The sequence below is a fragment of the Excalfactoria chinensis genome, chromosome Z, assembly GCF_039878825.1.
Source record: "Excalfactoria chinensis isolate bCotChi1 chromosome Z, bCotChi1.hap2, whole genome shotgun sequence".
In the NCBI taxonomy this organism is placed as follows: Eukaryota; Metazoa; Chordata; class Aves; order Galliformes; family Phasianidae; genus Excalfactoria; species Excalfactoria chinensis.
Genome location: NC_092857.1, coordinates 621,625 through 645,077, shown reverse-complemented (window position 1 = coordinate 645,077; position 23,453 = coordinate 621,625). Strand labels below are relative to the sequence as shown.

Sequence of the window (23,453 nt, the reverse complement as noted above, 5' to 3'; positions counted from 1 at the left end):
CCCCGTCGTCGCGCAACGCCCGCGGGCAGCGCCGCTCGGGGTGCGGACGGGGCCCCACGGGAGCGCGCAGCGGCGCGGCCCGACTCCGCCAGGTGCCGCACGGTACGGGTACGGGTACCGGTACCGATACGGCCCCGCGGGAGCGCGCAGCGGCCCCAGCACCGCGCACCGCTCCGGGGCACAGCGGCGGCGCTACGGCCGCTCCCGGCTCACTCCGCATCGACCCTCGACCTTCGCCCGCGGCCCGCGCCGGGTTGGGGGGGAAGATCCCCGCGCCCTCCCCCACGCGTGGGGGCGATGCCCCTCCGGCCCGACCCGACCCACCTCCTCCTCCGCCAGCCCGTACACCGGCTCCACCGCCGCGGTCGCCATGGAGCCGCCGGGCGGGCGTCCCGCGGGACCCGCTTTGCGCGGGGGTTCGGCGGGGGATCGCCGCCCCGGCCCAGGTGCGCCGTCCTCCTCTTCCTCCTCCTCCTCTTCCTCCTCCTGCTGCTGCCGCGGCGGCGGAAGGCGGCGGCTCGGCCGAGCGCCGGGGAAAGGGGCCGGGGGCGGCGCCGGGTCCGCCCGCGCTGCTGCGAGGCCGGGGCTGGGCTGGGGCTCTCAGCAGCCGCGCCAACGCCGCCCGCCCCGCGCCGGGGAGCCCCGGCGGCGGCCCACGGGGGCGGGGAAAGGGCCGCGCAACCCCAATGGCGAAGGCGATCGTCGGGGGCGGAAAAGCCCCGCGTCAGCCCGGCCGGGCCGCCCTGCCCCCGGCGGCGGAGGAGGCGCGAGCGCCGCACAAAGCGCGCGCCGCCGCCCCCGCCCCTCCCACGCGCCGTCGCGGACACGGGCGGAGGGAAACGGCGCCCCCCTGCGGCAGCGGCGGGGAGCGGGCGGGGGGCGGCGGGGGGGTGGGGGGTGGGAGGTGTCCGCCCCTCGGGGGGTCCCGGCGCCGCGCACGGAGCTCTGCGCTGCGGGACCCGCGTGGCCGCGCGGAGCTGCCGGCGGCGGGCCGGGCCCGTGGGGAGGGGGCGGCGAGTGGGCTGCACTGAGGGGCGGTCTTTGCTGAGGGATGAGCGGACGGAGAGAACAAGGCTGGGAGGGAGCGGTGCTCCTGCTGCTGCTGTGTCCGCGGCTGGGCCGTGTGCCCGTCTGAGCTCCGCTTTGCTTTATGTCGTTTCTGTGACCCTATCTCCCGGTCCGTGACTGTCGCTCTCCTGTTTATTCTCTGCTTCTAAGAGTGTTCTTGGAGGAACCAGAGCCTTGTGGGCGCCTGGAGTTGCCTTACATCCGAGCAGGAACGAAGCACGCTTCAGCTCCAAATTACTTCCTTATTGGATTTCTGCTCCTTCCTCAATTGTCCCCAGGCCCCATCCAGCCCGGCCCCGCCCGCTGCTGCTCCCACCTTTATCATCGCCCTGTTATCTCTTGGCGAGGCGCAGTGATAACGAGCTGCAGTTACGAGCAAGCAGCTCTCCTACAATTCCTACCATCTATTCTTTCTTTGGGCAGCAGTTCCCGCTGTGTTGACGTGGATATACAGAACTCATTAATAACACCACAGACAGTGACGAGGGGTGGCCCTGTGCTGACACACACAAAGATGGCCGCCCCTGTGTCACACACCTGGACGTGGCCATCCCTGTGTCACACACCAACATGGCCGTCCTCGAGCCGCACACCCGGATGCGGCTGTCTGTGTGGCTGAACATGGCCATCCCTATGCCACACACCTGATAAACAGAGCTCATACTGCTCCACACTCACACACACACCCAGCACTCACACTGCTCCATCAGTGAGACCCCCCTACAGCGCTCACACTGCTCCATTACTCACACACACACCCACGGCACTTCTCCCCAAGGGACGCCTCCATCTCTGACGGCCCCACACTGACCCGAATGCACCGCAGGGCTGTGATGTCACACCTGAATGGGGACCACCCGTCTGCACGTTCGTAGGGCTGTGGAGCATCATCCCATCCTCAGCGCGGCATTTGGAGCAGCAGACGGCCCCGTGGGGATGTAACTCATCTGTGACGGCCCCGTCCAAAGTCTCCAGGTGCAGCTCGGATGATTTACAGCGGCCTCGTTATGCAACGCGGGCTGTTCATTATTTAAAGTTCTCGGGGTAAAAATAGGTTAGGTGTACACGATGGGTGGCAGCTCGCAGATGAAGATGCTGCTTGGTGCCGCAAGGATGCGGCTGCGGGATGCGGGCAGCCCCGTGCCTGTTGATAACAAATCCCCCAACAACTCCTGCATGTGTGTCTGTGGGAGAAAAGGAGGACGCTTCCTCTGCTTCCCTGCATGCACCCACAGCCCGTGGGCAATGGGAGCCTCAGGGCCAGCTGAGCAGGCAGCTCTTTCAGGGCACATAGCGGGCACTGGAGATCCCAACTGCTCCCAGCACCCAGGTAGGCACGGAGGGAGACAATGTCTTAATTGCTGTACACCAATTTGAGCTTTTTGTTTGCTTTTTGTTTTCCTTGAAAGGAAGGGGCCACTGCAAATAGAGATAATGCAGCTACGTGCAGCAGGAAGCCTTACACCTCACCAGCTGTGCGATAAGCCCAGGTGTCACAAAGGGAAAGCAGCAGCCAGGTCTCCAACCTTTTGCTCAGGTGCTGACGTATAACATGGCAAAAATTAGAGCCAGCGAAGCTTCTGCTTTGTGCTCAGTGCATCCCACAGTCCCCACTGAAGGTACCAAACCTCAAACAGGTGTTTCGAATCTCGGAGCATGCATTAAAGATTACAGAGGAGTGGGTCAGACATTAAGTGCTCTCTGAGCACAGAAGGCTCCCACTCCCCATCCCACTCCCCATCCCGCTCCCCATCTTACTCCCTATCCCTCTCCCCGTGCTCCCAATTGGTTCTGTTACTGTGTTGCACTGGCAACATTCATTCAAATCAGAAATGTCTTTCTCGTTTCATTTTTAGCTCACGTTGAAAAGTAACACTGCAGTTAAACTTCTGAGCCATCCTTGGCCTTCTCCCCTTCAGGGTATTTCTGTGCTCAGTGAATTGCTGGTACCTGGCGTTGGCATTTATCACAGCCTGCAGAACAGGGAGGCCCACAGCCCCGTTGTGCTTAAAGTGGATTATTTCCAATTACAGGTAAACACCCCAGTTGTTACAACTGCAATTAGCATTTCTCCTGCTGTGGACAAGGGGATGGAATGCTTCTGACTGTTGTTCCAGGATCCTCTTGTCCCCAAGGAGAGGACTGGGTGCCTTTGAAATGCACTTCACCTCACCCCGAGGCTGACATCTGAGAAAAGGCAAAGGAACTTCACCAGGAAAGTGCTTTTTTCCCCTATTGACTGCAATAAAGCCCGAGGCAGTGCACTCCAACAGGGGCCTCACAGCATGGGCTTCTGATGCAGGTGAGCTGAGGTTCTCCTGACCTCATTTTCCTAATTTCCATTCCACGTACAGAAATTTGAGGATGCAGCACTGAATGTTTAACTCAGCTCCCCAGCCTGCACAGCAGCACCGGGCGGCACAGAGCCCCTCTGTGCAGAGTGGAAGCAGAGCCCACACGGCCACCGGGTGCATGGGACCATCCTTCAGATCAGTGGCACACAGGGAGTGCATCCCACAGAGCAGCACTTTCTCCTCCAAACTGCACCATTGCTGAGACCTCACAGTTCAGCCTTATGCTGAGTGCCTGGCTGAAGAGAAATGGGTTTGAGCACCTATTGAAGTCAAAGCATTTGCTGTGTCCTTGCAGCTATGAACACCACCCCTGTTTTTACACTGACTGCCAAGCATTTCACACAGCACCACATCTCCAGGGAGCCATGCAGTGTGGGCCAGTGTGATAAAGTCCTGCTTGGGGTCCCTGCTGCAGGCTGGGATGGGCCCTTGGGGTGATCGTTGTCCTAGAAAAACCACGCACACTTCTCATCTGATGCAAAAACACCAGCTAACCTTCACTGTGCAATTAACAAGAAGCTCGAGTAACTACGAGACAAAGCCTTATGAGCAGGCTGAGGCTGCAAAAGCTTCAGTATTCCTGCTGTCTGTACTCACTGTACGCTTCCAAAGCACGGATATTGCCGTTCTATGGGACTGTTATTTACTTTGCTGCTGGACTTAGCTGTACTGCTGTTACTCAAACATTGTGAAATGCTCCTTAGAAGGTCACTGTAACATGCCAGTTTGTGGGCTGGCACTGCAAATCCCCGTCCTTTTCATCGCACACCGACAGCAGACACAAAGGAAACCCAAACAAAGCGCGATCTTCGCAGATACAGATGGTTTGAGTTTTGCAGAATTGGCTTGAACAGATTAGCGCGGCCACAGCCTAAGCAGAAAATGCTCTTTAGGAGATCAGATAGGCACTCCTCTGGCTTACCAAACAGCATTACAAGGATAAGCTGCTGCCAGTGGCCTTCTCCAGTGATGTTCTCTTGTACCTTTAATGCCCATGGGGGTCTCTGAGCTGTGGCCATGCCCCCAGCTCATGGTGCTGCCATGGCACCAGGGCTGCTGTGTGCAGAGAGCCATGCTCAGCACTATGGGAAGGAAGGCACACAGCAAACATGGTGGGGCACGAGCTGCACGTGGGGTTTGCCCTATCTGTCTGCTGAGTGGTTATTACTGCCTTTTAATGGGTCCAAAGGGGACTTCTTGAACGCGCTGTGCACAAGGCGCTGCTGGTTCCACTGTGCCTAACGGCTCGTGAAAGCAGCAACGGAAAGTTATAGATTTTATCCCACTGTCTCGTCAGCTCTGTTTAAAATAGAAACTCATTATCTCATTTCCACAGATAATAAAATAAACCCACATCACACCCAGCAGAAAGCAAGCACGAAGGACGCGAGGTGTATGCAGAGCTGGGAGCTCTGCTCAGGGACAGGACCAGCTTCAGAGGCAGCATCAAACCTAAGCTCCGGGTTCATGACTTACAGCTCCTTTTGTGCAGTTCCACACCAAATCTTCCATCAACCCTAGCGTTAGCCAGGTCTCTCTAAGCATTTATTCATATCTATTGCAGTGTGGCAGGTATGCACCACACAGCTGATGGAGTCACACGAGAGTTGCATTAACAAGAGGGATCTGACACAAAGCTGAGAACCACGAGGGTGTCACAGCTCTCAGGTACAGAGCACGAGGTGAGCAGATGAGGCACTTAAATCAGAATTAAAGGTAACTGGTGCATAAAACCATCACCAGGTACAGTTACTCATACTGCCCTCAGTTCTATTTAAGAACATCTGTGTATTCTATGCAGTGCTAATGCCTTACAGCCCCCCAGGAGCAAAATCAGGGAAGCAGGAAAGAAGCCACACCACCACCACATGCTGCTAAACAGGAGATGGGTGGAGGAGCACCCACACGTGGGCAGGTACAGTGAGAAGATAACCAAACAGTGCCTCACACAGCACTGCTCCAGCCAGTCCCCAGCTCTGTTTGGAGGTCTGTGCTAACAGAGTGCTGATGGTACAACACAATAGCTCTGCTGTGCCAGAAAAGATCCACCCCTCTGTGCTCAAGCAAGGAATGCCAACGAGGACAGGATGCGAGCCTTGGTGGGATTTATGGCAACTCTGTATACAGAGTGCTGATCGATGCCCGCCAGAGTAGAATTACTTGAGGTGTGCTTCCAAGGAAAGCTACTGAAGTAGTACAGGAACTCCAATGAAGGTTTAAAATCGGTATTTGCAATCAACGTTTCCTTATCAAGATCCAGAGGAAAGAAGAACAGCCAGCAAAAGAAACGAAAGGAAGGAGGTGTGTGCACGAGGCTGTAGCTGTTTAACTGGCCCCTGGGACCAAGCCCAGGAGAAAAACCTCCCTATAGCACAGGAATTCCCAGCTCCAAGCAGCCCACGGCAACGTGCCGTATGGAACAGATCTGCAGGTCCTGCCCTGTGCCTTTGGAGGTGGGAAGCGAAACCCCCAAAGCAGGCGGAGCTGCTCCCAGCTGAGAAATGCCTGCACTCAGCAGTGACACCGAGCTCCTCTGGCCTCCTAGCAAAGCTGCTGTGGGTTGGACTCCCAATGGCAGCGAAGGGCCATCAGCGCTGACTGCTGTCTGTCCTGCACTCCCTGCACTAAGGAAGCTCCACAGCATCTGCTGTCTCTGCCACTGCAGCCCAGCTGGGCGGTTCGGGAGGAGCAGGGAAGAGTCCCAGTTACCAGAATAACAAATGGAACCTTGGCAAAAGTAATGGGCTTTATTTACAAATACACGTAGTGAGGATTACAACAGAAACACTACCGAAACTCCGTCTCAAAAACAATGATTTATTGGTAATGGCATAAAATGGAACAGACCGACAGTCTCTGGCTATGGTCAAGCAATTATCCAGGAGCTGTAGAGAGAAGTGAAGATCTCAGCTGGCTGCAGTAAGGCCTTCCAGTGTCTCGCACATCCTTAGTGGCTCTCTCCTTTTTTGCCAACTACCTGATAAGGGAGAAGACAGACAGTAACAGTGAGTGGTGAACCTACAAGTGAACCGAACTTCCTTTTTTAATTAGCACCAAAAAATCAACAACCGCAACGTTTCTCAACTACATTAGTGCAGCTGAGCATGCACTGCTGCACGTGAAGGAGCTGTGAATCCCTCTGAGGTGCTAAGAGGGCTGCAAGACACCAGAAACTCTTATCTTCGGTATTAATAAAGCGGCAAAGTATCAGTCTCACTCGAGGAGAGTTAGAAGGAACTGCAGCACAACATACCACACTTAGACATGTTATTCACCAAGCATTCAACCTCAGAATGCTCTACGAAGTAACACGGCAGGAAGAGAACCACTGGGGCTCCAGTAACAACCTTGGTTCCTTTCCCTTGGAGACCCTGCTGTGTAAAGGCCTGAGAACATCTACCTGACCATGCAGCTCAACCCTGCAGGGAGACCTGCAAGTCGACGGATTTTCAGTAATCCTTGTTGAAAACATTGTTTCTTGTGAAGATTACTCCTAACCTCTGGCTCTGCAAACCCCACCAGCCACCTCAGCACTTCTCTTTTCAGAGAAGCTCACCGCTGCTGCCAGACTTTGGTCAGATTTGCCAGCAAGGGAAACACCAGCACTCTACATTCTGCAGAGTAGAAGCTTACAGTTAGCATGGCAAATAAAGGAAGGGCTCTGGGTCCCATTCGTTGTAGAAACTAGACACAAGCCTCAGACAGCAGGAAGTGATGCAATTTTAGTCACTTTTCTGAAAAGACTTGTACTAATTCCACTGCTCTTCCAGACTTCCATAAAGTTAAATATCCATTTTTAAGTCAAAACAGAATAAAAAGAAAGGTTTTAAAACTTTGGCCTTGAAACTGCAGGGGACCTTTTATCAAGATACCAATTCCCAACTCATTTCCATCTAACCAAAGCAGCACCTGGAGCTACGGCAAGGCTTTGTCTGAATTAGCATGAATAGAGGTTACAGAATCTACACTAACAGAATATAGGGCTTCCAGTTACTACCCAAAATGCAGTTGAAAACTAAGGAGTAAAATCTCTCTTGTACTCTGATGGACTCCTATAGCCAGTATGTTCAGTGTTAATTACCTCTGCAATTAAATGACGACACACCACAGAAGATTCCCATGGGCAATAGTGACATACAGAACTGCAGGGGTATCTTAAACTTGACCCAGAGAGAAAAAATGAAACCTCCACAGCCCCAGACTGGAGGAGTCATATCTCTGGAAGTATTTTTCTCAGTTCTTCCCCTTTTCTTCCATTTCATGGAGGGAGCATTTAATTTTGCCTTTAGAGTATCCAACTGCTTTTGGTGAGCTCAGTTACCACCATCACAAAGTAATCGATATCTACTGGTGAAAAGCACTTTAAGAGACCGTCCTCATCTCCCAGAAACCTTTGACCAGAAGCCTTTCACCACGCTGTGACCTCAACTTACTGCTCAGGGACAGGAAAACTCCACTTGTCAACATAAGGAAAAAGAATCAGAAATCCAATCATTTGCATTAAGATCCAATTAATCAAGTTAAAAAAAAAAAGTTAAATCTGACAAGAAGCAGTACTTATTCTTTGTGTTTCCAAAGCAAACTGTGTTCAGACACAGAAAAGCAAAAAAAAAATTAAAAAAAAAGTAAGAAAAAAAAGAGAAAATGGTTGAAAGATTAAAGATTAGCTGTTAGCAAGTGTGTAACTTCAATGAAAAGTATTGCAATACCAGTCTGAAGTGGGAATTGACAACTCGCCCATGTGTATTATCTGTGGAAATCAATCACGTTGATATGGGTATTTTGTCATCACAGGCAAAGGAAACATTTCCCAAGAAGGCGTGTGTATAAACTTGCACCAGACAATCATCATTGATCTTCTCCTCAGGAATGGATCGATTATACAGCTGTCTACAGAAAGAACTGCCATCTAGCACCCTCCAAGATACTGGTCACAACTCCCATTTCCCCTGTAGCAGAAGAATGTTTTGAAGCAGGTCCAGCAATTGAACTCATGCTACTGCAGCATGATCAGGCCACCTCTATACAAACACCACTTGGCTCCTCACTCTGCCTTCCCTAAGTAGTTTCCCTATAGCCAAGTGGGGAACGTAAAAGACAAACTGGCAGCCCAGCTGCTTACTGCAGTCACACCAAAGTTGGACATCAATCTTGACTAAGGAAAAAAAATATACATAAAAATCAAGATTTCTGTAGAGCATTTCACAAACTGCATTTCAAACTGCTTTACAGAATTCAACTCAAGCTGAAAAACGAGTTACAGAAAAAAAAGCTGTAAAAGTGCTAGCTGGTGTGCTTTTAAAAATGACAACTTTGGGATAAAGAGCACAGAGTCCGTAAAACTGTAAGAAAGAGAAGTGCTTAAGATCAGATTTGGATGGGGGGTGGGGGAGAAATGAAAACAGATGAGTTGATGCATTATAAGGTAGAGAAGGCTGGTTCTGATGGCAGAAGGTGCAGACATGGGTCATCAGTGCTGAGATTGTGGAAGGGGTGAAAGAGATGCTAGATGAGCAGAGGAAGCAAGGAAAGGGAGTAGTGCCACACCACACCAATCTTATTATTACTTTTTAATGTCTTCTGCATTTTTAGTTCTTTAGAAATGGGAAGTTACGCTGAAAAACAAACAAAGAAAGTGTTACAAGAAAAACAGCAGCAAAGTGGAGAGCAATAAGTTGTTCTGAAAAGCCTCGATTCTGGAGGGGACCAGAAAATCCCCACCGGCCCACATCCCTAGCCTCTAAACTGAGTAGTGAAGTTAAACCGGACATAAACAAGAACTCCATTGGCACCCAGTTGCATGGTCTTTCACAGTTGAGGAAATTTATCACCTGGTACGTAGGACTTATGACCAAGCTATCAGTCCAGAACCAAAAACCCACAGAACTTCATGGATGTCACTCAGCATTAGCTGCTTGCATCACAGTAGCCTGACTGAGAAATATCTACGGGCACTGGAAATAAATCTCAAACGTAAGCTCCTACATCTTGAGTGCAATCTGGTACAGGACTGGGCTTATTCTGCCTTAAATCAGACCTCATGTAGATGAGAAGCAGAAATAATTCAGCATAAATTAAAAACCCATGCATTTACAGTAGGCTTCTCAAAAATTACTTCATAATGTGAAATATGCATGGGAAGAAAATGTTAATCACAATTTTTTGCTTCTAGGGGCCCTTTATTTAAGTAGGGCAAAGAGCCTCAGCTGTCTCCCCATCGCTCCTAGCTCTTACCTCAGAGCTCTGCAGTCAGTTTATACAACTTCTGTCCCTCGTGACCCCCCCTTTCCTGCAACTCCAAAGACTTCCTTCCTCCCCAAAGGATAAAAATCAAATTGTGCACAGAACGGGATGCACACAATGTACTATAACAAGCTTGAATGCAGCTTTCCTGTCCACATCAATACCAACTACATGTGTGTAAAAACTAACTTAACACCAAGATTCCCAACGAAGGATCTACTTAATTACATCTCTTTCAGTACTTAGGACTACTTTCCAGAGTAGATGGGTTTCAGGTTTGCATGGGGTAGCTAGTGTAAGTCCTGTAAACTATGCCTCATTTATATTCAGCAGCCCTACTGATCAGGAAGAAGTCATGCTTACACCCCTGTTGGAGCTCCATAGCAACATGAGCAAATTCAGGTTTTCCTAGCCTGAAGGACACGGTGGTTGCTGTCAAACATTAATAACGAATTGCTGAACAGTGAGCTGCTACAACCAGCCCTGCATTCACACCCCACTCCATTCTAAGTATCAAAACACGTTGGCCTGATCCTCAGCAGAAGTCACTGAAATCAATTTTTTGCTCAGTGGTGGATTTCTTTTTTTTTAAGCTGAAAAAGAAGATACATAGAATCACCTGAGCAGCAGTGAGTCAAACAATAAAAGCATGGCTGGACTCATGCTCATGTCTACCTTTACATTCTAATGCTTCCATTTAGAAACCATTGATTTTACTTTAAAACACTTAAAAAAAAAAAATTAAAAAAATCAGGGGAAAAAGCACTCCCCTCTCTTGTTAATTATGTTTCAGTACTATTTCTACCATAACTAGAAGAGAAACACGCACTGCATAAATGGACTGAGCTAAGGCAGTGAGGCTCCTGAAAGCAGTAAGGAGTGGGGTCGGTCTTTTCATCTACTAAAGAAGATAAAAAGAAATAAAAGGTTTCCCTATTGATCTTTGAGTCTAAATACAATTAATGCCCAACACTATATTAAGGTTCCACAGCTGACAGGACCACTGGAAGTGAGAAAACAAAACTTCAGATTCCTAAGAGCGTTGTAACTCTGCCAGACTGCACACCCCATTTGCTACGGTAACATATTTTAACATCCTCATGTTAAACCACACGTTCCAGAAGCTAACATTCCTACTTTGTACAGAGTTGGAGTACTTCAAACAGGACAGGATTAGTAGCTTCAAAAGCTAGCAGTGTATGCTCTTCTGTGAGGTAGCTCTGAGCAGTTCTTGACATTCTGATACTAGTAGTGCAGTTCTGTAGGCTGGTGCTTCCCTCCCTTTCCATGCTAATGGATGTCACAAATCACATTCCTCAACAGTGCAAAGACATTCACACGTGAACTTTAGTGAAAGCAAAATAGTAAACAGTGTGGTATTTAACAAGCTGTATATCAGCTTTCAGGCAACTGCACTGCATTTAAAATCAGAGACTTAAAAATCCCCTTATTTACAACAAACAGATGAGACTTGTTCTGTTCTTTAATACCTCCATGGGATTTGCGTGGTCAGGCTGGAAGGGGCCTTGAGAGATCACCAGTTCCAGCCCTTTGTGGAAAAAGTGTGCCAGAATGAGACCATGCGAGATGCCTTGTCCCATGGATTCCACCACGTCCCTGCAGAGCCTGTTCCAGAGATAATTGTTCTCCCTGTCAAACCATTGATCCCATTTTGAGATGTACACTCTCTGAGTGGAGCTGCATCTGCTCCTGCTTGTCTTTTCCACATGGCTCCTAGCACAGAGTGGTCTCTTTGTTTAATGACTACCCTTAAGTACTTAAATCTCAACTATACACAGGAATTTTAAAAACTCTACCTTACACCCAGCACTGACAGGAGTAAGGCTGGTACAGCTTCAGACTAAGGTAGCAGGTGAGCACTGCATCCAATCTACTGCTTTGTTCTCACAATTTAAAACACTGTAGGAAACGTCATGTGTCTCACCACTAGTCACAAACAATAGTGATATCCCACAGCTATACATTGCTTAGCCAAAAATTACCAAAGGAAAAAAAATACAAGATTTAAGAGCGTCCCTGTTAGAAAATAAACTTTTAGAAAGCAGAATATTTACAGAGTGTACAGAGAAATGGAACTGAGACAGATCAAATACTTAAACTATCAGCATAAGTGCCACCTTTCTTCCTCAAAGTAACAGAAGTACTGCAGATCAATCATGTGATGCTAAATAGTAATGGCAGTACTCACTGCAGGGTACTGTCCTACTATCCCCAGTACTTACAAGATAAAGCTGTATACAACAAAAAACAAACAAACATGTAAGCAGATTCAAAACACATTAAACCATTCCTAGTTTTGAGTCACACAGATGTGCTCCACTAGAAACTTCTAAAATTGGTATCCATTAAATTCAGCATATTAGAACATCTTTTTCCAATGGCTTCAAGTTTCAGTAAATCTGCAAAACTTTGTCAAACTTCTATTCATTAACATCATTATTCATTTTATTAAATTTTAGAAGTAGATGTTAGATCAAGTTTTAATAAAAAAAGTTCCAAGTATGTAACGTGGCAACTGTTAGCATTTTTAGCCTTCTGAAGTTATAGGTGGTTTGTGTAATAAATTCTGTGGTCTTTCAATGTCAATTGTTGCACAGACTGCCCAGCTTGGAAGCAGTGGTGTTACAGCTCTGTTTGTCTTTGTAAAGAGGGTAAGTTTTAAAGCAGTTTATTTTTAATAGACAATACATTCTGAGGGAGAGCTGTAAGTAGCTTTAGGTTTCAATACTTTCAAACCCGTTTCACATTCTCAAAAATAAAAATATTAAAAAAAAATATATATATATATATTCAAAAAGGAAATGAGAATGCTTTATCCTTAAGCATTTATCAGCCTAAAGTACCAAGTAGCAAGTTGTCTGATTCACTGATTAGTGTTAAAAAAGTATGTAATATTTACCTTGTGATCAATAATTTTTTGGACCTCAAGTTTACGTAGTGTTGCCTATTGAATAAAATCCATAAAATCCTTCACTGAAATTGCTACCAAACCAGTCACAAGGAGCCTGTCTATTTCATACGGGGACTTGCTTCCCTGCTTCCTGAGCACCAGCAGCATACAAGTTTTGAAACCAAGGTACAGATCTCACAGCTGTTAAGAAACAACACAGTCTATAGTACACCTAACTCAACAGTTACTCATGTTTTCAGTAGTTGATATATACATTCTTACCTTTTTAAAAAGACAAAGAAGCAATTGATGAACAAAAACAAAGTCAAGACCAAAGAGCTGTTAAGATAAAGCTGCATGTTTTGTTTTGGATGCCAGATCTACCTTAACTTCTGAAATTACAACAACTGCTGAGTGTATTTTAGTCAACTCATTTTTGAGTAGATTTAAAACATCCCTAAGTACTTTTAAGAAACAAAGACTCACTCGCTTGAAATCATTCATATTTGTTGCTTGGACTGGAGTTCCAATAAACGTGAAGTAAGTGATTCTTGTTGTTTCTTCATCCCCATGATTAGACTGGACAAACAACTGAAAAAAATCCCAAAACACAAGCACTAAGATAAGTGATCTGTCCCTGAATTAATGTATATAATGTTAGACTCTCAAGATTTTTGAACTCAACAAATAAATACTATTTCCAATTATAAAGGCTCATTACCCTTTGGAAAAGCAATTGACCTCTTATTTTAAATAATGATTATGTAGAATGCTATTATTTTCCTAGTGGTTTACTTAAAAACCTAAGACAGCTTGGAATTTCCCAACTTTCATTTCCTAGCAGGACGTATTCAGCAATCAAACAGGATATAAACTCACAGTTCACTGTTCATTTGAATTGTACTTGAAATAAAGTTGAATATGAATAGTCTTTAATTAGCCTTCATTGCTAATTGTACATTATCACTGCAGTCTGCTTAATTACATGTTTTACAGCATAAACACTAGATCAGTTAATTTATTTTAGCAATTGCTCTACTTACATGGCTTTGCAAAAATGTCTTTTACTTCATTATCTGTACTGAAAAGCCACGAGGTGGACAAAATGGCTTTTTTTGGAATTCTAAAACACAAAATCCAGGTTTATCTGGGAAACCTTGGAAACGTTACTGTGGGGTTCTTAAGCAGAGTGCAAACAAGCAGAACTTCTATTTGATCACCCTATCACTTGCCTGGTATTTGCACACTGTCCTGCCAAAAGCTAACATAGGATTTGATTAAATAATAAATATGTAACCTGTATTTAACAGCACAGCTTTGTGGAATAGAAGTCTATGTGGCCAATCACCACAAATTTGGTGGCAAAAACAAGTCTACAGAAATAAGGATTTGAAAGACCACAATAAATACACACACTGTATTTAAGATAATCACCAGTAAAACATTTGCAAAAAATGAGAATAAGCAACTATTCTAAAATCTACTATACAAACAGTGCTTTAGAAGCCTATGAAGCTTTAAGCCTGCAAAGATCACACAAGATTCACTTACAGTTACACTGTTAACATTCTGAAATTTAACATAGCGAAGTTGAATAATTCCATCTTCTTTAATATCATCTGGTGTTAGTTCCAGGGCTTGAGTTGGTTCACTTCTTTCTGCTTCCTCAAAATCCATAGATCGAGGAAGGTTGATAAAGATTTTTATGTACTTTGGACCTTGTCCTGTGTTAAAATACAGAAGTAAGATTCAGATACTTAGGTATATGTTTGTTTGATCTTTTAATGCTGCCCAAGAAGCCCTTCCTTATCTCATCATCTAAGCACCATCAAAACAGGCATGGACTTCAGATGCTGGAAGTAAATCTGCTACCCCTATGCCACCACTCCAGACACTGAAAGATTCCTGAAGCTGAAACCAAAGCCCAGACTTCAGTGACAGAATTCCACATGACAAATCCAACAGATGTCTAAAAGTAATTGTTTTTCTGTGTCATGTGTGACATTTATGGGCACTATATTTAATTTTTTAATGCAAACCAACTAAATACCAAAGTTAAGCTCTTCTTTCCTGTAGCTCTCACACAACATTCCTGAATAGAGGTTCCCCTCACAGCACATCCAAACAGTAATTATCTCTACTTGCGTCACACCAGATATAAGTGCACAAGGACAGAATAATGGTAATCATAGAACGGTCTGGGTTGTAAAGGACCACAATGATCATCTCATTTCAACCCCCTGCTATGTGCAGGGTCTCCAACCACCAAACCAGTCTGCCCAAAGCCACATCCAGCCTGGCCTTGAATGCCTCCAAGGATGGGGCATCCACAGCCTCCTTGGGCAACCTGTTCCAGTGCGTCACCACCCTCTGGGTGAACAACCTCCTCCTAAGGAATGAGAGGTAATCTATGTTAGTGATCTACACCAAATTTACCTTTTGCGAATTCCAACACAATTTCAGTAAAAGGAACGAGGGACAACAGTATGATCTTCCAAAATTTAAAACTAAGGATGGAGAAAGCTCAGGTTTCAAAGACATAAAGAAAGATATCTCACTCACCATTATCTGGCCCCTGAAGTTTCATAGAATAAAGCTTGACTGGTTGACTAAAAGCAACGGTAATAAGCAGCTGTGGGGGAGAGAAGAGGTATTTGTTGATAAGTACTGTTTTCTTCAAAACAAACATAGCACAATAAATAAGTAGAAGGCTGAACTTATAAAATGTAGTGTTTACATTCTCTATATTCCATACATGCACTAGCCTGTCACTTTTAAAGTATCAGTAAACTCTGCTAAATTTTTTTCTTCAGAAACGCACAGAAAATTGGAACTGCTACAACAAACTTTGAATAATTATTTTAGTTTATCCACCTACTGTCTCCCACTCTTTTTTACACTATCACAGCAAGATAAAGCCAACTCATTAAAAAAAAAAACAACACAAACAAACTTGTAGACCAGTCACTGAAAATATCTTAATCTCCTGTGTACCTGCTCATCACAATCTGATTCCAAGTATGTAGAATCTTTGCGTAAACAATTATCAAATCCATGCTCATCGCTTTCATTAAGACATTCACAGCCAGCTTTGTTGATAAATGGCATTAAGTCCATCTGAAAAGAAAAACAAGAAAATTGCTGATTGGACACACCTGCCACAAACTCACCCCACAGTAGAAGGAATAAATGAAATTCTTCTCTGAACTCGTTAAAAAAAAAGAAACAGAGCACACACAAAACTACAGGGATTTACATTAAGAAAAAACCTACAGGAACTTGTTGGGTGGCAACTAATACAGTCTTCTCACTGATACATATTTGATCCCAAAAAATAATATACTGCTCGTAAGAAAGCCCCATATACTAGCCTCAATTCATATTACAATTCAGATTATAGCTTCACAGCATAAACTAAATTCAAACATAAGTTGCTTTGAGAATACACCTCGTTTCCTGTATCCTACTTCCTCTAACACTAAGAACGATGTTATTCCAAGTGAAACTACTTACTGCCTTTTACCTATCACCTCCCATACCATATAAAGTGAAGAGCAACACATACAGTGGAATACTTAGCAAGTAGTGGAACTGCAAGAAATTCAAGTGACCTAAGCCTCTGAAGTTTACCTAAGTGAGAAGCATCCACCTGGATTTGCAACCTGCTCACATTTGTCTGATGGATATTGTCAGCTATGAATTTAAAATAGTTAACCTCTAAAAAAACTGGAGTTGGACTGCATGCCATTTGGACTTCTACAGATGTTCAAAGTCAAGTTGAAGATCTTTTAATGGGAAGTGATGCACACACGTCAATGAACTGCAATACCATTTAGTTATGTGGTAAATTATATTTCACTTAACTGGGTATATATTGCTGGCAAAACAACAGGCAATCTCACTTAAGGAGTAATACTACACCAAGGATTGCTTGGAGAACACCAACTCAGACAACAGCTCCAGGAAAGTGTTTTGTCACATCAGAGGTCTCACTTACATGTTTGTAAGTACAGCTATCAGATAGGCTTGTAATTTGAAGCACACAATTGCCTTGAGCCAAGAAGAAAACAAGCAGGACATGGGAAATAAATATTTGCTGCTCTCAGGAAATTAAGTGTATTGCTTTGCTCCGTTGAGATTTTAGGCAAAAATTCAAATATCCCGATCAAGTTTTGATTTTTCTACAACACATGTCTAGATCATGTGATGATAAGAAATCTACTCAAGAAAAAAAAATTATTTTAAATTATTAGAGAGTAGTTACATTTTAGTTAACTGATTTAGATGCAAAGTTTAAAAACTTTTGTCTGAGAACATTTGGCCCTCCGTTTTCAGGGCAAACTGCTAAAGAGCTGAACTATTATGGAGGTTATTTTCTTCACAGGATTTTTTTTCTTCTATAAATGAGAAAGAGCATTAAAGAAGTGGCAAACAAGAAAAATAAAGTAATAAATTAAAAATCAGCCTACTATCACAAGAATAACAAAGAGTACTTCCTAAAGAACAACCAGAGCAGCTTTCCAACAGCTATGTCTACCTCTGCTCTTTACCGTGGAAGATCATCCACTTCAAAAATGTTTTGGGAAGACATACCATGAATCTCAAGAGGGGGAAAGAAACAGAACACAGAGCTGCAGATAAATCTTCACCATAAAATATGAAATCCATTATTTTAATCACTCGTGGCTATGTGCAGTCATTTTTCTTAACATATTTTACAATTCTGTAATGTGCATATTTAGTAAGTACGGTTAAGTTTCAAATGTCCCCTAAAGCCATGGGAGCTTGTAGGTTTCCCTACAGTAGCATTACTTGACCAGCATACATTTGGAAATGAACAGAGAAAGTTTTAACAGGTTCATGTCATGTAAATGTTAAAAAAAAAAAAAGACTTAAGATAAAATATGCTTACATATCCTTTGGGAATATCTGTGTCTTCATTATTTCCAGGATCATTCTCCAGGTGCTGCTTGATTTTTTCTTCTAGCCCTACAGCATCTGCTCCTTGATATTGGTCAATCCTCACTTTGTTCCGAAAGAACAGAAATGTTGGCGTTGCTGATATATTGTTGGTAGCAGCTGTTCCCTAGAATGCATTAATTGGTTACTAGTATTATCTAACAGACTATTACCAGTATCAGGAAAAAACACTGTTTCACATTGATGAGAATGTACGTGTTAATATCAAGCTTCAGCAGCCCCAACATCAGAAACAGTTTTTCTTGTGTTATAAGCACCTTCAAGTCAGACAACAACTCACATTTAAATTCTTCAGATCCTCCTAAATCTTTCAGGCATTTGCATTCTTTCAATGGATTTTGTGTTACCAGTAGGTTGGTCAGTACACCATAAAAATCCTATTACTCACACGCCCTTGAAGGTGGAAGATCACTTCATTTTACCGTGTTACAAGCACTCTTTACACCTGTGTTACTTCCCTTTCTAAAGCGCTTAATGCACACCATGAAGGCTGCAAACTTCCACTTCATTTCTACCTGTATTTGTAACACCCTGGGGGTTGTTTTTTTTCCAAAGCTTTCCATAATTTAGCAAGTGTTGCTACTTCTATAATCATCTCTCTTCACTGTCATTTGCAGAAGTTCAAGAAGCTTCCTTTCAACACACCACTGTCGATTTTTGTTAACAAACCGTAAGTCAATCAACAGTTCATCGGCAACATTTGTCTGTTAAAAAGTCACATAGTACTGAGGAGGAATCCAGTCCCACTAATCATCTGTTCACTTTTTATTTTAGTCGATAATTGTAGCAGACCTTGGAAAAACTTGCCTAATTCATAATGGTGTTGACTTTGTAACTGTGTTACACTGGTAGTAAACACAGCTGGAACTGCTAAACTGCCTGCACATTGCTTAAATGAAGGATATCAAAGTGCTATCTGCAATGATGTTTTCCTAAATGTTTGGTCGCATCCCTGTGAATATAACAACTTTGGAGAATTTCTCAATATAGTTTTTTGTTAATCAGGAAACACTGTCCGAGCAGCTTTCCTTCCAGCTTCTCAGTCACTACATTGTCTAATCTTCCTCTTACAAAAGTGGAAATATGTTTTGGAATACTAACCTGGCACTGATGCACATCCACTTCCAAAAATGTTGCCTGAGGGTACTTGTTACTCAGAGCATTGAAAGCTGGAGCTATCCTTAAACAAGGGCCACATCTGTGAAAACAAAAGAGAATTCAAGCTATTTTTTGTTTTAAAGATCCTGCCCCAAACTGAATCAGTATGTTCATTTTCTTACTATATCTTTGGTACACGCTGGGTGAAAACAGCCAATAATTTGAATTACATGATGTTAATCGCTACGTAATACCACATGTCATCATTACTGCAGTTGTTATATGTATTACAGGAAGCTAATCCAGCTGAGTCTTACTGTAATACATATAACAACCACAGTCACCTGTGGATCTGACCCAACCCCAATGACAGGCCCCACAGCTGAAACAGAATCAACCTGTGCCATTATCAGTTGCCCCTATTACCAAAAGTAGAAAATGGTTACTGAAGTGAGGCAATTTAGTAAGGAAAGAAACTCCTAAATCAGATGGAAGAAAACGAAGCCAAGTCACTAATGTTCAACAGCTTGAAGAATGAGAGGATGGAGAGGAAGAACTCAAAAGAGAGTCTAAACCCTAATGTTGGGTGGGCTTCTAAACATATAAAAAGATCTCAGCCGTTGTCCAGGTGAGCACATTGCCATCTGGCTGCTCTGGTGCTAAGACAGTGGGGCCAGGGGCCTGAACTTAATGGGCAGTGAAGCCAAGCAGCTGCAATCCCCTTCTAGGGAAGGATGCATTGACAAAGCAGTTGGAAAGGGGACAAGCGCCTTGCTCAATGGTAGTGATGCCATGATGGAAAGATAGCTCTCTAAGGATGAGTTGGTAAGTTACCCAGGCAAACGGACCACCACGAAGAGAGGTAAGAAGTACCTGACAGAATTTGTTGTGCTGGTGTTAATACAGACTATTAAGTTGAATGATAACATCAATTCTTAAGGTTTTTTTTTTCCCCCATCAACAATATTACAGTAAGAATCACCTGGAATAATGAAATGAGTGAGCAAAGGGCCCTGTGGTGTTCAGCAGCTGACAGGCCGAATCATAAGAGTATACTTTGAGTAAACTCTTTGAAACTAAATGCAAGAAATCTACCACCACCTGCGGAAAACAGCTACACTGAAATCCCTATGTAGGACGTGACATCGGGGTAGTATATTAAACCCTTAGTGGGGATGACAGAACCGCCACTATTCTCAGTAACAATATCAACGTAATCTCACTAAGCACACAACACTTCGTTGCCGGCCACGAAGCGCGACGATACAGTTACCCCAACAAAAGAATACTGCTACAACCTGTGCGAAAAGGAGCGAAGCAACAACCCATAACGAACCGCGGGAGCCTCCTGCAGCAGCACACTGACAGCTCTCGGATCTCCAGCACAGGGCTCTGCCGGCGCCAGCCCACCGATACATTCCGCTTCCCACCCTCGGCCCGAGGAAGGACAGCCCTCCTGCCGCCCCCTCCCCAGCACAGCCCCGGCCCCACACCGACCCGGCGGGCCGGGCCCCGCGCCTCGCGGTGCCACTCACCCCCGCATGGTGAACTTCACCACAGCCAAGCGTGAGCCGGCCGCGCTCAGCTCGGGCTGGAACTCGGTGTCGTTAGCGATCAGCTTCACGCCCACCATCCTCGCCGGACGGGGGGAGGCAGAAGGTGCCACAGCGGCGGCGCCGGCCTCTATCTGCAGCGTCACGGCGGGAAGGGGAGGCCGGCATGCACCGCGCGGCGAGGCGCGCTCAGCGCATGCGCGCTTTGCCACACCTCTCCCTATGGCTCTTCCGGCCGCGCGGCGCCGCGACTCTTAACTAGAGAGTGGGAGGGAAGCGAGGGCCGCCATCTTGAAAAGTGGCACGCCTGAGGTGAGGCGGCCATCTTTGTGAGGGGTACGTGTGAGGGGAGGCGGCCATCTTTGTAAGGGGCACGCTTGAGGTGAAGCTCGGCCCGCTGCGGCCCCGAGGAGACCGCGGCCTTTGCCGTGCAGCTTAGCGCCTGCAGGACGCCGGCGGCGCTGATATGATATAATACGATTAAGGTACGTTAAATCGCCTCGGATTTTGCCTGTTGTAGCTGATCCCGCCGCCGGGTACCGCAGAGGTGCCGGCGGTTCTCTGCTGTCACGAGAGGTCCGTCCCAGTGATGCACGCACTGATGAGGCAGAACCGCCTCGCTGATGGTTGAAGCCTGGCGGGTCAGTTACGCTGCCTTAAAACTGAATATTCTCTGTTTAAATCAATTACTCTGAGCGTAGCGGCGAGGAAGGTATTTACGTTGTGGCGCAGCGCTCCGACGGAGACGGGGGAGGAAATAAAGCGGAGTTAGTTAAAGCTATGAAGTAGACTTAAAGGTTTTACAGAAGCTTCAGGCTAAAAGCGGCGCTTTCCGTGCCCTCCGCCCGCGCGGCGCTGTCACACTCCGCCCGTCTCCATGGCGACGCTGCTGCCTCTGCCTGCCGTCAGTCGCGGCGGCCGGGGGGGCGGCTTTGCGACACTGGGCGCCGTGGCGGCCGGCCTCGTCAGCTGTTCGAGGGAGCGCGGCGCCCGGGGGCTCCTGTGCAAAGCCGCGGCGGGCTCAGGTGAGCGCTCGGGGGTCGGCGGGCCTCCCCCAACAGCGACCCGCCCTCCTTCAGCCCCGCGGGCCGCCATGTTGTACGGCGGTGTCAACGCGCGCCCCTCCGGCCCCCGCGGATCGTTGTGGTGCTGGACGCGGTGCGGACGGGGCCCCGGCGCGGCGTGGCGGTGTGTGTGTGAGGGGGGAAGCAGGAGAAGGGGGGCGGGGAGCGGCTGCACCCTCAGCGCCACATTCGCGGCACGTCATGGCCTCCAGGGGCTGTTTCCCTTTTCTTGTGCCGGCCCTGATGCCGCTGGTGACTGGGGTTGGAGTTCGCTTTGCACCTCCTGTGGGTAACTGTGCGTAGTGTGGTCGTGACAGCTTGAACATGGAAAAACCTGCGTGGGTTCCATGTGTCATCGAGTGTGGTGCCAGGGCAGCCTGTTTCAGAGGCGTCTCCCAACTCTGCTGCAGGAATTGGATGGAGCCATAGAGCCAATTAAGGCTGGAAAAGCTTTCTGACACCACAAACTCCACCCAGCAGCCCCATCCCTGCTGACCACGTCCACCTGTGCAGCATTAACACTTCCTTTTTCTGGCTTTTCATTCATCTGTATACCCACGAGGTATCTATCTATCCGTGGGATAGCCCGCATTACCTTCCTGCTGTTAAGTGCTTTTAGATCAGTGTTCGTGCAGTCCTGTGCTTGGCTGCAGAAAGCAGTAACCTGTTGTTGGAATGCCACTATTGTTGGCACCTTGTAAAGGTTAGGTAGGAGCGTATGCCTGAACTAATTGGATTTTTAATGTCTGTCTTGGAAGGCAAGTTTGTTTTTGCACTGTTGCGTTTATTTTTGATTGTGTTGGGAAGGTTTGAGGCCATGTTTACAATACTCTTGTTTGTGTTACAATAACACATCTTGGCCAGGTCAAGTGCTGTGTAAACAAATATCAGGGGAGAGCTTTGTCATAGGGCCTGAAACACAGCAGTGCTGTGTGATGTCCACTGCAGCTGAATGAGCGAGAAGAAATAGAGAGTGCATGAGAGATAGAGGTTCTGCCTGCTCACGGCTGTGGGAGGGCTCAGCAGATTACAGGCGGATGGAGGTCCAGGTGCCTGTACCTTTTTAATCCTTGATCAACGTAATAGCTTGGAGCAAGCAGAGTTTAGTTCCCTCCCGCAGATATGCTTAATTCTGTTGTAATGAGTGGGCTTACTGAGGTCAGAGAGAATATTCAGGGCAGTAAAATGAAGAGTGCTGTGTTTACTTTGAGCAGTCCTTGCACCTCTTGGCTGCGCTGGGATGCATTGGTTCTCCCTGATAGCTGCTTACTTTTTTTCTTTGTCTTGAAATTGATATGGTTAATTACCAAGACAAATGCACTTGGCAGTTCAACTCACCATCTTCTGTCCTGTTTTGCATGCATATTTGTGCATGTCCATGTGCATGGTGATGGCAGATTTGCCTGGCTTTTTTGCTAGGCTGGTTGCCAGACATTGCTGTCACAGTGACAAATTTGTTTCATGTGGTGTTGATTGCATTCTTCACCTGTTTACTTGTAACACTCTTAGTGAAAAATGACATTTTTACTTTCTTAATAAAGACTTCTAGCACAGTGTTACAGTAATATTTTTTTCATTTGTGAAGCAGAAGGCTGAGCTTGGATAAAATTTAAAGGTACAGGTATTGCTCTCTAAGGTTTGTGTTCAGTGCTTATCTGATGTGAGCTGAAATGATAATGTTAGATGTGTTGGAGTTAAAGAACTGAACATGTAGGTCCTTTTCCAGTATTTTGTATCACCCAAATACAGTCTAAAACGTCTTCTAGTAGAAAAATACCTACAAAGATACCCACTCAAACCCCAAACGGACAAACATGGATTTATTTTCTGAAGAAGTATTAGCGTTTTAGAAGTGTTCTCTGACTTTTTAGATAGCATGGATTTACAGAGAGGAGATTGCCTCCCACGCCGAGACCGATGGGTGAGAAGGAGCAGCATTTGGCACAACTCCCATAGCATCCTCTTGGACAAGCTGCTGATGTGTGCTCAGGATAAGTGCATTGAGAACTGGCAGAACACACAGGCTCAGAGGGCTGTGACGGGCAGCGTGACATTCTGCTGCAGAACAAGTCATACTGTTGCACCCCAGGGGCTGCTACTGAATCCTTTGGCGTTTAATATCATCAGCAGTGGCACAGGTGATGGACAGAGCAAGTCTGCAGGTGGTACAAAACGGGGAGGG

General features: G+C 46.1%; 3 protein-coding genes across 8 annotated transcripts in view; 1 reads left to right on the top strand and 2 right to left on the bottom strand.

The window, feature by feature from the left end:
* Nucleotides 1-587, bottom strand: part of NEDD4L (NEDD4 like E3 ubiquitin protein ligase) — a 123,014-nt gene extending 122,427 nt beyond the window's left edge. For 2 of the 4 annotated variants that reach the window (XM_072359042.1, XM_072359045.1), the window contains exon 1: nt 325-506. In XM_072359042.1, coding sequence (XP_072215143.1) covers nt 325-372 — 48 coding nt within the window. In that variant the 5' untranslated portion in view covers nt 373-506. Of the gene's footprint in view, nt 1-324 lie in introns of all 4 variants that reach the window. The other 2 variants (XM_072359047.1, XM_072359046.1) reach the window with 2 other exon arrangements.
* A 5,563-nt stretch (nt 588-6,150) lies between these two features.
* On the bottom strand, nt 6,151-20,436 carry TXNL1 (thioredoxin like 1). Its single transcript, XM_072358946.1, has 8 exons — nt 20,190-20,436; nt 18,658-18,754; nt 17,489-17,662; nt 15,571-15,693; nt 15,139-15,208; nt 14,128-14,300; nt 13,063-13,167; nt 6,151-6,399 (listed from the first exon to the last, which is right to left on the bottom strand). Exons 1-8 carry the CDS (start codon nt 20,285-20,287, stop codon nt 6,370-6,372), a joined length of 870 nt encoding a protein of 289 aa, XP_072215047.1. The 5' UTR covers nt 20,288-20,436; the 3' UTR covers nt 6,151-6,369.
* A 117-nt stretch (nt 20,437-20,553) lies between these two features.
* The window catches only part of WDR7 (WD repeat domain 7), a 109,740-nt gene continuing 106,840 nt past the window's right edge, over nt 20,554-23,453 (top strand). For 2 of the 3 annotated variants that reach the window (XM_072358945.1, XM_072358943.1), the window contains exon 1: nt 20,554-20,692. The gene's annotated coding sequence lies outside the window, so the exon portion shown is untranslated. Of the gene's footprint in view, nt 20,693-21,125; nt 21,233-23,453 lie in introns of those variants that run through there. The other variant, XM_072358944.1, reaches the window with a different exon arrangement.